We start from the raw sequence: 16,776 nt of genomic DNA on the forward strand, positions 1-16,776 counted from the left end.
CTGGAGGATGCAGGTTTAGAATTCTTAGTGAAACGCTGTGATTGGCTAGGGTTGGCTCAAAGAACTGTATATATAGCCAGGTGCTATTCAGCAGAGTTAGGTGGAGCTGTTGGTGCTCCTGGAGTCAGACAGAAGAAGGCAGAGGAAAAGGATGGGGAAAGAAGATCCAGAAGGAAGGGCAGAGGGGCTTGGTGGCCAAAGGCTTCTTGGGCTAGCCATATAACTTAGCTCAGCCTAAGGAGTCTACAGCACTGAAGGAGAAGAAAGGAGAGGCGGTTTGCAATGCTGGGCTCTGGTGCCTGGTAGGGGAGCCAGAGGAAGATTCCAGAACAGCAAAATCAGGCCTGGGGTTTCATTTGTGGGAATTAAAATCTAGCCCCCATTTACAGAGTTATGCCAAAGAGAGCCCTTTAATTTGACCCTTTAATTAGTTCCATTTTCTCTCCTATAAAAACTAATCAAGACCACCTCTGTTTAGAGTTTAAATAACAAATAACTTTTACTCAGTGCCTGTTTTCCAGGGACAGTCCTAGATTTACGGAAGCTGTCCCGGTTTCTGATTTGATCCCGGCATGCCCTGCTTTTCGTTAGGACATCCCTATTTTCACTGGAGAAATTTTGGAGGGTATGGAGTTGTCTGACTCTCGAACAATCTGAAAGTAGTCCTGTATAGTGAAGTTCTTTTAAAGTTTAATGTTTTGGTTTTTTATATATGTTGGAAGCCACCTAGAGTTGCTGGGACAACCCAGTCAGGTGGGTGGGGTATAAACAGTAAAATAATAATAATAATAATAATAATAATAATAATAATAATAATAATAATAATAATGGAATAAAGGGTAAAGGGACCCCTGACCATTAGGTCCAGTCATGGCCGACTCTTGGGGTTGTGGCACTCATCTCGCTTTATTGGCCGAGAGAGCCGGCGTATAGCTTCTGGGTCATGTGGCCAGCATGACTAAGCCGCTTCTGATGAGCCAGAGCAGCGCATGGAAACGCCGTTTACCTTCACGCCAGAGCGGTACCTATTTATCTACTTGCACTTTGATATGCTTTCGAACTGCTAGGTTGGCAGGAGCAGGGACCGAGCAACGGGAGCTCACCCCGTGGCGGGGATTCAAACCGCCGCCCTTCTGATCAGCAAGTCCTAGGCTCAGTGATTTAACCCACAGCGCCACCCATGTCCCTTATTATGGAATAGGACGTCCCTATTTTCGTTGTAAGATATGTCAGTGTGCTTGCACTTGTGAGATTAAATATACTATGCAGGTAGGTGTTATGTATGCTGATAATACAGTCAGACCTCGGTTTTCGATTGTCTCCATTGCCAAACGTTTCGGCTCCTGAACACTGAAAACCCGGAAGTAAGTGTCCCGGTTTTCAAACGTTTTCCGGAAGCTGGACGTCCAACGTGGCCCACAAGCAGCTTCCAATTGGCTTTTCCGATTGCAAGAGCCAATCAGAAGCCATGCCTTGGAAATCGAACGTTTTGGAAGTCGAACGTCCTTCCGGAACAGATTACGTTTGACTTCCAAGGTACCACTGTACATCTTACATAGATTTGTATCTAAGATAAATACTGTTATAGGCTGAGGCTGGATGTTGACACTTCAAAAAAGCGTTTCAGTTAAATGAATTAAACTTTGTATGAGAAATCAGGTTGGCAAAAATGGGTCTCCACAGTGCCATCTGGTGTCACAGTGTTATAATGCACATGTTGTTTAGTCATTTAGTCGTGTCCGACTCTTCGTGACCTCATGGACCAGAGCACGCCAGGCACTTCTGTCTTCCACTGCCTCCCGCAGTTTGGTCACAGTCATGCTGGTAGCTTCGAGAACAATAATGCACATGCAACGCATATAAAGCACTTTTTCTTTACCAATCTAGCTGAGTCCTGACTAACCCAGAGGCAGACAGCAACACTACAGAACAGACCTGCTGCTCTAACTGTTAAGACTGTTCATAACTGAACCGACTGACATCACTGCCTCAGGCATATGACATCACAGAGTTTTACAGCCCTTGTGAGCATTAACCCTTTATTTAGCATTTTGTGTGCTTTCATGCAACATCGTAGAGGTTCAGTAGTAGCTGAAAGAGAGGCTTCAACGAAAGCCATCAATTTATAGTACTGGGGAGCTGGGCTTCCCGCCCGCCCCAGCCGGAAATCACTGGAACTCGAACTACCTAAATTGTATAGAAATCTATTTATGTATGCTACTACAGCAGCAAGAATGTTGCTTGCCCAAAAGCGGAAAGCAGCAGAAGTCCCAGTAAAGGAAGAATGGGTACAAAAACTCAGGGAGTATGCAGAAATGGTGAAACTTACCAGAAGAATAAGAAATCAAGATAACAAACTTGTTATAAAAGAATGGAAAAGGTTTGTTGAATATTTATAGATAAATTGTAAACAGATAAAAACACTGGTGGGATTATTGTAATAACCTGTAGTTTTATAAGAGTATATATTTACAGTGGATAAATAAATGAGCAAGTTAAATGAATTTGGATATGCAGAGGATAGAAAAAGTAAATTTAAGGAACCGCAGAAAGAGGGGGAAAGAAGTCAAATTTTGAAATGTTAAATTGATTGTAAAACTAATGGAATGTATAAATTTGAATACACACACACACACAAACTAAATATTATTAATATAAAAAAGGAAAGGAGAGAGATCGAGAGGTAGAGATGGGCCAGGCTGGTGAAGAAGGCAGGGTGTCTCCCACTTCTGCCATTATAAGCTCCCCTCCCCACTGGACTCCCAAGACAAGAAGAGGTATGAAGAGGGAGGAGCAGAGGCAGGCATGTCAGCGTAGTCTCATATTGCTGGGGCAAAAGGAGATTCAGGCAGCTGTGGGAAGGCGGGAACATTCAGTCTCCTCAACTGCCTCATAGGGGCAAGACCTACTAAAAATAGTTGCTCTGCTCACTAGGCCTGCACAGACCTTCTTTCTTCTAATAAAGAGCTAGCTTCCGTGTTGTCATGGGCCAGGAGTCCGCTTCACCTGTGGAGCAGCAGCCTGAAGGAGCAGAAGGTGAAGGGACTCCACCTGCTGCTGATCAGCCTTCTTGCTCCTGGTGCTCCTGCTCCAGCTGGCTCCAGATTACTTAAGCAGGGTTTCTGGCCTCAATCAATTGCTGGAAACCACATTCATTGTTTCTGGCCAGACCTTGCTGCTTCTTGCGACCTTGGACCCTCGGCTTTCTTGACCCCCAGATTGTCTGACTACGTGAACTGAGATACTCCTGACCTTAGGACTGGACTGGACCTAAGGACTCTGCCTCCAGCAAGTACCCCCTGAGACTTGGCTGGTAGGCTGGCTTCTCCCTCCACTGAGTTCTGCTGTGGCTGTCAGCACAGGGCCATGACAAGTGTGATTTATTGCTGGCTCGCTCCTGACACTGTCCCACTAACCTCTGCCTGCCTTCAGCCAGCCCCCTTTAACCTGCCTTCTTAATGGCAACCAGCCCAGGGGTAGGCATTGCCTGTCAGCCTCCTCCTGCTTTGGTAAAACTATGCAGGGAGAAGCTTTGGGGCAAAAGCAGAACGAGCCGGCTCTGGCGCCACCTACTGTCAGGCCTCCCTGCCTTTTGCCCTATCAGTCGCAAGGGCTGCCAGCCAATCACGGCTGCCCTCTCATACGGAGCTGGCAAAGAGCCCCATCTCGAATAAGAGGAATGAGCTTAGCACAAATGAGGTCGGGTGAAGCAGATAAACCGAGAAAGCAACAGGAGTTCTCTGTGTCTAATAATAATAATAATAATAATAATAATAATAAATTTTTATTTATACCCTGCCCTCCCCGGCCAGAGCCGGGCTCAGGGTAGCTAACACCAGTAAAATTACAATAAAAACATAATGGGCTGAGGGGACACAATTTAAAATACAGGTTAAAAATACAATTTAAAATGCAGCCTCATTTTAATAATAGCCCATAGATCAAAACCGTAAGGGGAGGGAAACATAAGGGTCAGACTGAGTCTGAACCAAAGGCCAGGCGGAACAGCTCTGTCTTGCAGGCCCTGCGGAAAGATGTCAAGTCCCGTGGGGCCCTAGTCTCTTGCGACAGAGCGTTCCACCAAGTTGGGACCAGTACTGAAAAGGCCCTGGCCCTACTTGAGACCAATCTAACCACCTTGTGACTTGGGACCTCCAAAGTGGTGTCATTTGTGGACCTTAAGTTCCTCCGCGGGGCATACCAGGAGAAGCGGTCCCATAGGTACGTGGGTCCTAGGCCGCAAGAAAGGCAACGGGGAGGGGGGTGCTTACCCAAAGAGGCCACCTCTCCATAATTCTCCAGCATGACTTCCCTGTACAGAGCCCTCTGGGATGGATCCAGCAGAGTCCACTCGTCCTTGGAGAAATGCACAGCCACCTCCTCAAAGGTCGCAGGAGCCTAAAGTGGAAAAGAAGATATGTCTCGTCACACACACAAACACAGGCAGTCAGACAGGTGAGCAGACGTGACCTGGCCAAAGGTCCGTCTAGTCCAGCATCCTGTTCTCTCAGTGGCCAACCAGATGTGTTTAGGAAGCAGGACTTGAATGCAGATTCACTTGGGATTCCCGGGAACTGGGATTCAGGAGCAGAGGGAAAGCGCTGTTGCACTCAGGTCCTGATTCTGGGCTTTCCCTCGAGACAGCTGGTTGGCCACTGTAGGAGCGGTATATTGGACTAGCGGTATATTGATCCAGCAGGTCCCTTATGTTATTCATGTTATGTTATTCATAGAATCATAGAAACTTTGGACTGGAAGGTACCCCGAGGATCATCTAGTCCAACCCCCTGCAATGCAGGAATCTCAGCTAAAGCATCCAAGACAGATAGCCTCTGCTTAAAAACCTCCAAGGAAGGAGAGTCGGAAGAGAGGGGAAGCAATGCAGGCAACTCAGAAGATACTACAGTGGTACCTTGGTTCTCAAATGCCTTGGTACTCAAACAACTTGGAACCCAAACACTGCAAACTCAGAAGAAAGTGTTTCGGTTTGCGAACTTTTTTTCGGAAGCTGAGGATGCTCCATTTTGAGTGTTACGCTTCTGATTTGAGTGCCACACTTCCGCTTTGAGTTTTATGCTTCCGTTTTGAGTGTTACGCTGAGGTCTGCCTGTTTTTGTGGCTTTTTTGTTTGTTTTCATGACTGTGTGGAACCCAGTTCAGCTACTGATTGATTGTGTGACTGCAGTACATTGTTTATTGCTTTCATTTTATGGATCACTGGTCTTGTTAGATAATAAAATTCATGTTAAATTGCTGTTTTAGGGGTTGTTTTTAAAAGTCTGGAACGGATTAATCCATTTTGCATTGCTTTCTATGGGAAAGTGTGCCTTGGTTTTGGAATGCTTTGGTTTTGGAACAGACTTCTGGTTTGAGAACCAAGGTACCACTGTATACACTGTGTGATTAAGCTGCAACTGGTTCAAACAAGCGTTCTGTTTTTCTGTCCTTGTTTGAACTGATCCTGCTAACTAGTCCTAAATACGATTTCATCCCAGCTTCTTTTGCTCTACGCCTGGGGAGGTCTTGCCTCACTTATCCACGTAGAAGCAGAAACCAGGGAGGCCTATCCGTCACTGTGTCTGAAATGCAATCGTTTTTAATTATTTAATAGGAAACTCTCCAGAAATCGTTTCTGTTGTTGGATGTTTTTACTGTGAAATCTGTTTGCATACCACTTTATCAGTCGTCCGATGCAACAAGACTAAAACATGAATTAAAATTATACAATCGGGAGTTCAATATTTAAAAAACCTGCCGGAATAAAAAAAAAAGTATTCAGTTAAGTGCCAAAACCTCAACAGGGAAGGAGTTCTACTCTGTCCTCAACTGCAAGGGATTTCCACAAGATTGGGCCCCTAATTCTGGTGGATCCGAGCCACACATCCGAGTTAGGGGGAGCGCCCCAGTGACTCCCCTGAAGTCTTCAGTGGTCAAGCAGAGATACAAGGGATAAAGCAGTCTTTGAAGATTCATGGACCCAAGGGCCTTGTAAATTAATGACATGAACCTTGTACGTGGCCTGGCAACGTATGGGCCGTTTTTGAGCAAAACTGCCCAGGATTTACACTGGGCAGCCTTGACATCTTTCTGCCACAGAAGGCAAGAGGAGGAGAGGGAGGTTTTAATGAAAATAAGAATAACAATAATGATATTCAGGTTTCTTTTCTTTTCTTTTGTTTTGCTGTGGTTCAAAAGGTCCAGGTGAGCAAACTAGTGGAATTCAGTAGTGCCTTGCCACTGGGGCAACCCAGTCAGATGGGCAGGATACTACAGTGGTACCTCGGGTTAAGTACTTAATTCGTTCCGGAGGTCCGTTCTTAACCTGAAACTGTTCTTAACCTGAGGTACCACTTTAGCTAATGGGGCCTCCTGCTGCTGCCACGCCGCTGGAGCACGATTTCTGTTCTCATCCTGAAGCAAAGTTCTTAACCCGAGGTACTATTTCTGGGTTAGCGGAGCCTGTAACCTGAAGAGTGTAACCTGAAGCGTATGTAACCTGAGGTACCACTGTACTACTACTACTACTAACAATTAATAAGGAGGAGGAGGAGGCAGGGACGTTCGGCAACCATGGAACTCAGGGGAGTGCATGTGCTTTAAATGCATGGCAAGGGTCTTCAGAGATGCATCCCATAAAAGTAAGCCCACGAAGCCCCCCCCCCCATCCCTTACTTGAGCTGGCTGCGTAGAGTCTCTTCCCATTTCACTGTAAAGAGGAGACCCAGAAGGTGTCGCTGGGGCTTTTTCTGCAGCCTGGAAGGGAGACAAAGAAGGATGAAGGGGATAGTTGTTGTTTTTTATCCTGTGTGTCTGTTTCCCTCGGAAGTCCCTGTTGTGAAAAAAACAGCTTCTCCCCCCAACAGGTACTTTCCTCTGCAGCACCTACAGAGATTGGACAGAGCTCAGAGAGAGAGGGGAAGATCTTGCAATGTAACCAATGCATTTTTGGGCGGAAAGGGGGCTCTTTGCAATGGGATAATCCTATATTATTATTATTTTGCGAGGCGGGGACGTCCTTTCTCTCTCTCCCGCCCCCCGCTCCGCCCATGCGCAAACAGAGGGTCTCCCCATCTCCCATGGGAGATGAAGTTGCTGGATTGGTGGTTGTGGGAGAAACGTGGGTCACAGAATCGTAGAGTTGGAAAGGGTTCTCAGGGTCATCTAGCCCAACCCCCTCGCAATGCAGGAACCTGCAGCTGCCCCCAAAAGGGATCGAACCTGCGGTCTGCCGGCTCCATGCTCTAACCGGCTGAGCTACCCTAACAACAACAGCTGAAGCATTGCAAAGGCATCCCATTTTTGCAGCTGGGTTGCAGAGGTCAGACCCCCACCCTCCCAATTTTTGTGTGTGTGGTTTCAATAGGAAGGGAATCTTATGCCTCCCCCCAAAAAAGGCCAATTCTTGCCCTCCCCATGCAGGATACCTGCCCGCACCATGTCTTCCTCCCGGCCAAGGAATGTCACCAGGCCTCTTCCTTCCCTGCCTGGAAGGACCAGGGAATGGGGGCTCCCTCTTGTCTTCCCCCGCCTCCACCTCACTTTCAGAACTTCCTGTCTCTCTAGGAAGCCTGTGGAGGACCAGGCTGCCTCTCTCTCTATCCCTCCCTCCCTCCCATGCCTGCATGCCAGCTGCTTTGCAATTATTGCACCTGAAACATCATTTCTTTGCTGGGTCCTCCTCGGTTTTTCTCCCCTGAGAAAACGGTGAGAGGGGCCTCTTGGAAGCCATCCCCCCCTTCCCTTGCAACCACATATATATATTTTTTAATCTATTCATTTGATTTTCCAAATTAATATTTACACTCACATAACAATATTATTATTATTATTATTATTATTATTATTATTATTATTATTATTATTATTATATTTATACCCTGCCCTCCCCGGCCGGCCAGAGCTGGGCTTATGGCGGCTAACACCAATAAAATCACAGTAAAAACATAATAATGGGGGGAAAACCAATTTAAAATACAGGTTAAAATGCAATTTAAAATGCAGCCTCATTTTAAAAATAGACGATAGATCAAAACCATAAGGCGGGGGAATATAAGGGTCAGGCTGTGCCCTGGCCAAAGGCCTGGTGGAAGAGCTCTGTCTTGCAGGCCCTGCGGAAAGATGTCAAGTCCCGCAGGGCCCTGGTCTCTTGGGACAGAGCGTTCCACCAGATCGTGCATGCGCAGAAGCGCAAAATGACGTCACGCGCATGCGCAGAAGCGGCGAATCGCGACCCGCGCAGATGCGTGTTGCGTTCTGCTCATGTTGCGAACGGGGCTGTGGAACGGATCCCGTTCGCTCCCAGAGGTACCACTGTACAGCACGCAAGGCCGTCTTAAGCATATGTTGCGCCAGGGTGCAAAGATCTGCCCCTCCAGGTTGACCAAAGTTGTTGACCTTTTTATAGGGCGGGCTGGCCTGACCGGCCACCTCAGCAGCAACAGAGGAGCCCGAGGCGGCAGCGGTGGCAGCAGAGCAAGGCTGTGGCAGGGGCGCCTGGGGGGCAAGCCCAGCCCAGCACAACAACAGTTGAGCCTGAGACAGCGGTGACTGAGTGAAGCCAGGTGCCTCGTGTGAGCAGCGTGTGCTGGGCTGGTTCTCTCGACGGCCCGCCAATCCCAGGTGTGCAGGAGGGTGGAGCCAGCTGGCTGCTTCAGCACCTCGCTCACCTGCAGCAGAAGAGCTGTGGCGCTCCGACGGGTTTCTGCTCCGCTCAGCAGCGGCTGTCGGCTCTTCCCAATCCCCGGACTCCAAATCTCGGCCCCAGACTCTCGGCCTGGCACCCCTGGGAGCCCGGCGCCCAGGTGCCCCACACCCCTAACGCTTATGGGTAAGACGGCCCTAACAACACCTGCAGAAACCACATTCTTGACCGTTGGAACCTCTCTTGGTCTCTTGGTTTTGAATAAACATTCACAAACTTTTTATTGGTAATACAGTGGTACCCCGGGTTTCATATGCTTCAGGTTACATACGCTTCAGGTTACAGACTTTGCTAACCCAGAAGTTGTACCTCGGGTTAAGAACTTTGCTTCAGGATGAGAGCAGAAATCACGCGGCGGCAATGGGAGGCCCCATTAGCTAAAGTGGTGCTTCAGGTTAAGAACAGTTTCAGGTTAAGAACAGTTTCAGGTTAAGAACAGACCTCCGGAACGAATTAAGTACTTAACCCGAGGTACCACTGTATATAGATAGATAAATTAAGGATCTTTACAATTTTATAATATGCAGAGCACAACATGTGCTGAAAAACCAGAGAGAGGAGCTGAGGGAAGTCTTTTGGGAGGGTGAGTTTTTCTTTTTTGGGGAGAGGGGAGGGAAAAAATGGGGGGGGGAATGAGGATGATGTGTTTTTGATAAATTGTTATGTTGAAATTCCTAATAAAAAAATATTTTTTTTAAAAAAAGGAACCACTCTTGGTCTCATCTGCTCAACCCACCTGTCTTCGCATGCAGGGGGCGTCCCTAACTCACCAAGGGTTTGAGAGCCATCAGCTGCCCTCGCCTGGTTTAGCCAGCCAGTTGAAGCCGCATCCTGGGATTGTGGCCGCTGTTGCATGCAGACAGCTTCTAGGAGCCACAGGTGTGATCTGAGTGCAGGTTGGGGACCAAAGGAGGGCAAACCACCCCAGAAGGAGCATGGTATGTGTGTCCCCCGAAGTACCACCTCTCCCCTAACATTCCTTTGTTAAATCAGTTTTATTAATTTTCCAGTAAAAAAATATCCAATTAACATATCAAATCATAATCTAATAAAAATAAAAAACAAAAATAAAAAAGGTTGAATTATCTTCCAAATTATAATTTTTCATTTTTCAGGCTTCCCATAGTCTGGACCTTGAAGCATAACTCCAAATCTCAATCCTGCCTCTCATCGTTGTTTCCATATTTCCACATCTTGATTTTAACACTCTGACTTCTTGTCTCTGGCCTTATGATTCTCAATCATGTCAGAAATCATAGTATCCTTTTGTCTGTCGAATACAGCTTTGTTTGTGTAATATACTTTTCCGACTGTCTTTTTGCTCACACAGAAAAATCTGGCTCCATTCCAATCCAGGCTGTTATCCAACTTTCTGAATCCACATAATAAAAACATCAGTGGATTCTACACAATGAAACCTGATCCCACAATGCACTTGTTGCTCTTTCAGGTGCTGCGGGGGTTATTCCCTCCCCCTCTTTGTCCCACTGTTATTTAAAAAATAAGGTAGGCAAGTTGCTGCACACTTTTGCCGTTGTCCCAGTTCATCCCTCGAATGCCCAAAGAAAGAAAGAAGGATTAAATGGAAATATTGAAAGAAGAATGGAGGAAACAGGTGACGGTTATTAATGGAATTTTCAACTGAACCGAGATTAACTCTTTTTAAAAGTCATTTTATTTTTGTAGGGGCAAAAATCCTTTCCTCTTCCATATGCCCCCTCCCCCACCTCAAATCTTTTCTGGGTTTCCCCCCACCACCCTCCAGAGCTGATTTGGGGACAACTCAGGGAAATATTGAGCTGAATATCACCCATAATATGTAAAACAGCAAGACAGGGAACTGTTACATCACGACCAAATTTCCAAGTTTTTGCAAAGGAAATAGAGAAGAATAGGCGGTAAGGAAAGAAAATGGAAGATAACCCCTTACATGTTCTCCATATAAAATTCCCACATTGACCCTTTTTAAATGTATTGACTTTAGTCCTCCTTGTATTAAATTGATGCCAGTTATCCTTCTCAGGATCCTTCACCGGGAAACTATTTCCCTTAGCTGCTACCAAAAATATATACAGACATTCATACAATAGCCGTAAAGGTAAAGGTAAAGGGACCCCAGACCGTTAGGTCCAGTCGTGACAGACTCTGGGGTTGCGGCGCTCATCTCGTTTTATTGGCTGAGGGAGCCAGCCACTTCTGGCGAACCAGAGCAGCGCACGGAAACGCCGTTTACCTTCCCGCCGGAGCGGTACCTATTTATCTACTTGCACTTTGACATGCTTCCAAACTGCTAGGTTGGCAGGAGCAGGGGATTCGAACCGCCGACCTTCTGATCGGCAAGTCCTAGGCTCTGTGGTTTAACCCACAGCGCCACCCGCGTCTCTACAATAGCTTTACAAAACTGTTAATATAAAACCGGGGAGGTTATAGGGGCTTGGGGGATATTAACAAACATTTCAAATCATCTGGTCGTTCCAAAGTTGTTTAAACTTTCTTCCAGCCTTGTTCAAACCTGGTGGGGTGGGGAATAAATACACCTTCCCTGATGAGCCCAGGTTAATTTTCTCCAATTTTCTCCTAGTCATTCCCAACCTGGTGCCCTCCAGAGGTTTTGGACTAGAATTCCCATGTAGTCTGGTGCTGGTGGGAGTTTTAGTACAACTGGAGGGTGACAAATTCAAGATGTCTGTCATATCCTAGCTTCCAAGTCTGGGTAGCAGGTTTGCGTTGCACATTCAGATCTAGCTGCCATCAACTTATTTTTTTAAAAGTGCCACCTCATCCTTTGCTGCCTGCCAGTTTTAGAAGTGTTAAGAAAATGACCTTAGGGTTATTATTATTTATTCACCCACCCTTCACCCAAAGACCCCAGGGCGGGTTGCAACAATTAAAACACAAGCTTAGTTTTTAACAGGTCGGGGTTGAGTTGGATCAGCTCGTATGTCTTTTAGCTTGTATTCTTGCTTTTACACTTTCTTCGTAAGTTGTTTTCAGGTCTCTTTGCTGGAAAAAAAGGGCCTGGAAGAACAGGATTTCTGTCTCGCCTGTCTAGCAATGTGGCAAAGATGGGCAGGAAAGGGAACAGGCAAGCATCATCCTTGCATCGCCGGGGGTTGGACTAGATGACCCGTGGATCCCTTTCAACCCTATAATTCTATGATCAATAAGCAGCCCAAGGCACATTCCCATGGAAATGACTATTCCCAAGACTCGCAACCCAGGGAAGTGAAACCCATAGGCAGGATAGAGAACACTTTTTGGGGTGGGGGCTAATCTGATTCAGGCACTCAGAGCTGTGAGGCACCAAGAGAATTAAGCCCTTCCCACTGGGGGGAAGGAAGAGTGGTGTATTTAGTGCCTCCCACCCCCACCCCAAAGCCCCCCACCCCGTTATAAAGATTTCAGAAAAGGAAAAAGAAATCTTGAAATATTCTGTACAACACTGTAACACCGTTCTAACACAACATTCTGGCAAAGAGGGTTTCTCCCCTGTGAGTTCTCTGATGTGAAGTAGGATTCCTCCTGAACCCGTTTCCACAGTCTGTTCACTTTTAGGGCATCTCCCTCGTCCTGCTAAGTCTTCCGCTGCAATATTCAGCCCCCCCCCCTCAACATTTATGTGGTTTCTCCGGCGCTGACTCTTGTCTCAGGCCCGTTCCACCCTCCATAACTTAACATGGTTGCTCCCATGCTCCCCTGTGTAGATTATCCGATGAGCCGTAAGGAGCTGGCTCGGACTCAGGCCCTTCCCACACTCCACGCATTTCGGGCTCAGCCCCTGTTCGCACTCCACGCATTCCGGCGTTTCTGCCTGAGCGTGTTTCTTTTTATGCCTGTTGAGACTGATGCTGCGACTGAAGCTTTTCCCGCACTCGAGGCATTTGTAGGGCTTCTCGCCGGTGTGGGTTCTTTCGTGCGCCGTGAGAATGGAATTGCGTCCGAAGCTTTTCCCGCACTCGAGGCATTTGTAGGGTTTTTCCCCTGCGTGGCTTCTCTGATGTCTCTTAAGGGTCCCGCTCCTGTTGAAGCGCTTCCCGCATTCCACACACTCGTAGGGTTTCTCCCCCGTGTGGATTCTCTGATGTGCAGTAAGAGTCCCACTGTCGCTGTAGCTCTTTCCGCACTCCACGCACTGATACGGTTTCTCCCCTGTGTGGGTGACGCGGTGCCGATTGTAGTCTGATCTGCATTTGAAGATCTTCGCACACACGGGACACTGGATCCCTCGCTTGCCTTTCGGATCTTGTTTTGGGATTAGGAGTTTACGGCCTTCGGCCGCCTTGGAAAGGGAGGATTTGATTTTCTCGTTCTTCGAATGCTTCGCTTTCTGCCTTTTTGATGCCTTTGGATCCTTAAACGTCTGCTGTCCTGCTACTTGCTTCACTGATTCAATAGAAGGTTCCTTCTCACTTTCGCTCTCCTGCCAATCGCCCGCTGGGGGCAGAGGGAAGGAAAGAAAAATAAAACCCTACAGTTAAACATGGGGAAAAAGAACAGCGCACCAAAGAAACTTGAATTAATTCGGAACAATTAGAAATCATTTCTTTATTACGTTTGCATACAACCTTAAACTCCAAGGAGTTTAAGGTGGCAAACATGATTCCCCCCTTCCCATTTTACAGTGGTGTAAATGAGATGCGGTGTCCTTGCTAGTACACCACTGTTGTCCCAAAAGCTTCTGGGAACTGTAGCTCTATGAGAAGCGAACTACAGTTCCCAGCATCCTTTGGGGGATATCATGCGGCTCTGCGCTAGAAATCCATCTGTTCAGTAGCCCTCAGCGATGGAAAAAGTGCCTTTACCTGCACAGACCTCATTACCAAAATCCTCCATCACGACTTCCTTGTAGAGAGTTCTTTGGCCTGGATCCAGGAGATCTCACTCCTCTTTGGGGGTGTACACACCCGCTGCCTCCAACGTTACTGAAAGAAAGAAAAAAGGGCTTTCAGTTTGAAATGGTTGTGGGAAATTGCAGTCAAATATAACTGGCAAGTGTAGGGCTAGTTAATGCATGAAGGGGTTAAGACCACAGAAGTTTATTCCTAGACTCAGGTCATGTTCCTGGAAGGAAGTTAATTTTCCTAGTTTGTTCGTTTTCTTTCACCTTGTTAGCCCACCTTGTTTGCTACAAACTCAGACCGCTATTTCACTGTATTTTATATCCCAAGATTTCTGCCTGTGTTTATTTGTTGCAGCATGGATAAATGCACAAACCTGGCTTTAGGAACTTTGTAAGTAAAGTATGCCACCTGCGAATTCCTGCATTGCTGGGGTCGGAGTAGATGACTTCTGGGGTCCCTTACAGCTCCCAGGTGACAACTCTGCAAAAGGAGTCGGGTCCACCAGATCAGCTTTTATTTACCCCTCCAGAGCAAAGGAGTCCAGCCAAACTCTCAAGAGGGGGTCTGTAGAAGACCCATCACCCCCTTGAACAGCAGCAACCTCAGAGGGAAGGAGGGGGATAATTTATTTATTGCCACTGCCTTGATGGCAGAAAGTGAGGAGGAATTAAAGAACCTTTTAATGAGGGTGAAAGAGGAGAGCGCAAAATATGGTCTGAAGCTCAACATCAAAAAAACGAAGATCATGGCCACTGGGCCCATCACCTCCTGGCATATAGAAGGGGAAGAAATGGAGGCAGTGAGAGATTTTACTTTCTTGGGCTCCATGATCACTGCAGTTGGTGACAGCAGTCACGAAATTAAAAGACACCTGCTTCTTGGGAGAAAAGCAATGACAGACCTAGACAGCATCTTGAAAAGCAGAGACATCACCTTGCCAACAAAGGTCCGTCTAGTTAAAGCTCTGGTTTTCCCAGTAGTGATGTATGGAAGTGAGAGCTGGACCATAAAGAAGGCTGTTTGCCGAAGAATTGATGCTTTTGAATTCTGGTGCTGGAGGAGACTCTTGAGAGTCCCATGGACTGCAAGAAGATCAAACCTATCCATTCTGAAGGAAATCAGCCCTGAGTGCTCAGTGGAAGGACAGATCCTGAAGCTGAGGCTCCAAGACTTTGGCCACCTCATGAGAAGAGAAGACTCCCTGGAAAAGACCCTGATGTTGGGAAAGATGGAGGGCACAAGGAGAAGGGGACGAGAGAGGACGAGATGGTTGGACGGTGTTCTCGAAGCTACGAACATGAGTTTGACCAAACTGCGGGAGGCCTGGCATGCTCTGCTCCATGGGGAGTGCCATGGGGAGTGCCTGGCATGCTCTGCTCCATGGGGTCACGACGAGTTGGACTCGACTAAATGACTAAACAACAACTGCCTTTAGACTAGAGCTTTTGAAGGCAAATTGGAGCCAAACAGGCTCTCTTCAGGTCCAGGAACTCCAAAAGCAGCCCCCCCTCTGGCTCTGGAGCATGAAAGCCGCTCCACCTCTTTCTGGGTGGCTGGTGGCCTCTCCTTTCTTGGAGGATTTTAAGCAGAGGTTGGATGGCCACCTGTCTGTCCTGAATGCTTTAACTGAGATTCCTGGATTGCAAGGGGGTTGGACTAGATGAGCCTCAGGGTCCCTACAATTTCATGATACACCCCCTACAGGGACTAGATGGAGCTCTTAAGAAGGAAGATCCTGCAATTGAGAAGTTAAAAGAGATTGGTCTCAACTAGGGCCAGGGCCTTTTCAGTACTGGCCCCGACTTGGTGGAATGCTCTGTCACAAGAGACTAGGGCCCTGCGGGACTTGACAGAGCTGTTCTGCCTGGCCTTTGGTTCGGACTCAGTCTGACCGTTATGCTTCCCTCCCCTTATGGTCTTGATTTATCAGCTACTTTAAAATGAGGCTGCATTTTAAATCACATTTTAACCTGTATTTTAAATTGTGTTCCCCCCCTCCCCCCCCATTATGTTTTTACTGTGATTTTATTGGTGTTTAGCCGCCCTGAGCCCGGCTTTGGCTGGGCAGGGCGGGGTATAATTAAAATTTTTTATTATTATTATTATTATTATTATTATTATTATTATTATTATTATTATTTAATCCCCGCATTGCAGGGGTTGGATTCTACGACACTTTGCAGCTGCAAAAATCAAGATTCTTGGGACCGTGGAGTCCCCTTGCTTATATCCTCATTTTTTGTGTGATTTTTAAGAGGGTCTGCCAGCAAGGCTGCTTCTTCTGCACCAAATCAGCCCCCCAGCCAAATCTCCTGCGGGGAAGAGGGAGGCTTCAAAGGAACCTTGTGCAAGGGGAGCACCCAGCTGATGGACCCCCATTTTGCAACCTGAACTCCTGGGTCAAAAGGAAACTCGGAGCTGGCTGGGCCCTTTACCTCTTTGGTCCTGCCCTGTGCAGCATCTGCCTCCCGGCCGAGGGACGTCGCCAGGCCTCCTTCCCCTTCCTGGAGGACCAAAGCAAGTGGCCCACTCTGGCCTCCCCTCCCTCAACTTGACAAACTTCCTGCCGCTCTAGGAGCCGCAGCTCAGTGCTTTTAACCATTGGAGGACTGAGTGTCAGAGGCTGTCTTCACCGAGCCTTCCCCCTCCGACTGCCACGCGCCCGGTATTTTCCGGACAGAGATGGATGGGATTTTCGGGAAGCGGTAGAAAATTATATACTGCACTGTACCGTGCTGTATACACAACCAGCCGGTTGTCCGGGAAAATCCGGGCGTATGGCAGCCCCTCTCGAAAGTGTTGAGTTATTGGACTAGATGACCATTCTGTACCCTTCCAACTCCACATTCTACGATTCTAAAGGGGTGTGCATGGCACGTTGAAGGAGCGGGAATGTAATTGGCTGCAAATAGAAAAGAGCCGGGGTGGAGAAACCGAGGGGATCAGGGTTCAAATTCCCACGGATTGAGCCCGGCGTTACCTCACTAGGTTGTTGTGAGTGTATGTGTTGGGGAGGAGGAAAGAACCTTGCCCACCACCATGAATTCCTTGGAGGAAAGTTGGGATAGAACTATAAAGTATAAAAACACAGTGATCATATTCTACCTGCTTGTGTTGAGTTTAAGCAGAAACTGCTGTCCTTTTTGTACCTTTAATGGTTAAGGGGAGAACAAAGTTCTCCATGTCCCCCACCCTAGAGAGGAAGGAAATGGAAAGCAAGGGGGGCCGCAATGA

General features: G+C 47.4%; 2 protein-coding genes across 2 annotated transcripts in view; both read right to left on the reverse strand.

Moving 5' to 3' along the window:
* LOC128409319 (zinc finger protein 420-like) overlaps positions 1 to 7,540 on the reverse strand; it is a 30,036-nt gene extending 22,496 nt beyond the window's left edge. Inside the window, exons 1-3 of the mRNA XM_053379664.1 lie at positions 7,435 to 7,540; positions 6,673 to 6,753; positions 4,272 to 4,398 (exon numbers count right to left, since the gene is read on the reverse strand). Coding sequence (XP_053235639.1) covers positions 4,272 to 4,398; positions 6,673 to 6,753; positions 7,435 to 7,437 — 211 coding nt within the window. The 5' untranslated portion in view covers positions 7,438 to 7,540. The remainder of the gene's footprint in view (positions 1 to 4,271; positions 4,399 to 6,672; positions 6,754 to 7,434) is intronic.
* A 4,547-nt stretch (positions 7,541 to 12,087) lies between these two features.
* LOC128409471 (zinc finger protein 436-like) lies at positions 12,088 to 13,618 on the reverse strand. The gene is made up of 2 exons (XM_053379989.1): positions 13,504 to 13,618; positions 12,088 to 13,135 (listed from the first exon to the last, which is right to left on the reverse strand). Exons 1-2 carry the CDS (start codon positions 13,532 to 13,534, stop codon positions 12,348 to 12,350), a joined length of 819 nt encoding a protein of 272 aa, XP_053235964.1. The 5' UTR covers positions 13,535 to 13,618; the 3' UTR covers positions 12,088 to 12,347.
* Positions 13,619 to 16,776: the final 3,158 nt, after the last annotated feature.

The sequence above is a fragment of the Podarcis raffonei genome, chromosome 2 (genome assembly GCF_027172205.1).
Source record: "Podarcis raffonei isolate rPodRaf1 chromosome 2, rPodRaf1.pri, whole genome shotgun sequence".
Lineage (NCBI taxonomy): Eukaryota > Metazoa > Chordata > Lepidosauria > Squamata > Lacertidae > Podarcis > Podarcis raffonei.

Excerpts from the sequence above, each read along its gene's own strand:
- LOC128409471 (XM_053379989.1), bottom strand. The coding sequence starts at position 13,534 with ATGGAGGATTTTGGTAATGAGGTCTGTGCAG. Across the intron at positions 13,136-13,503 it reads TGGTAATGAGGTCTGTGCAG|CGGGCGATTGGCAGGAGAGC; the intron begins GTAAAGGCACTT and ends CTCTGCCCCCAG.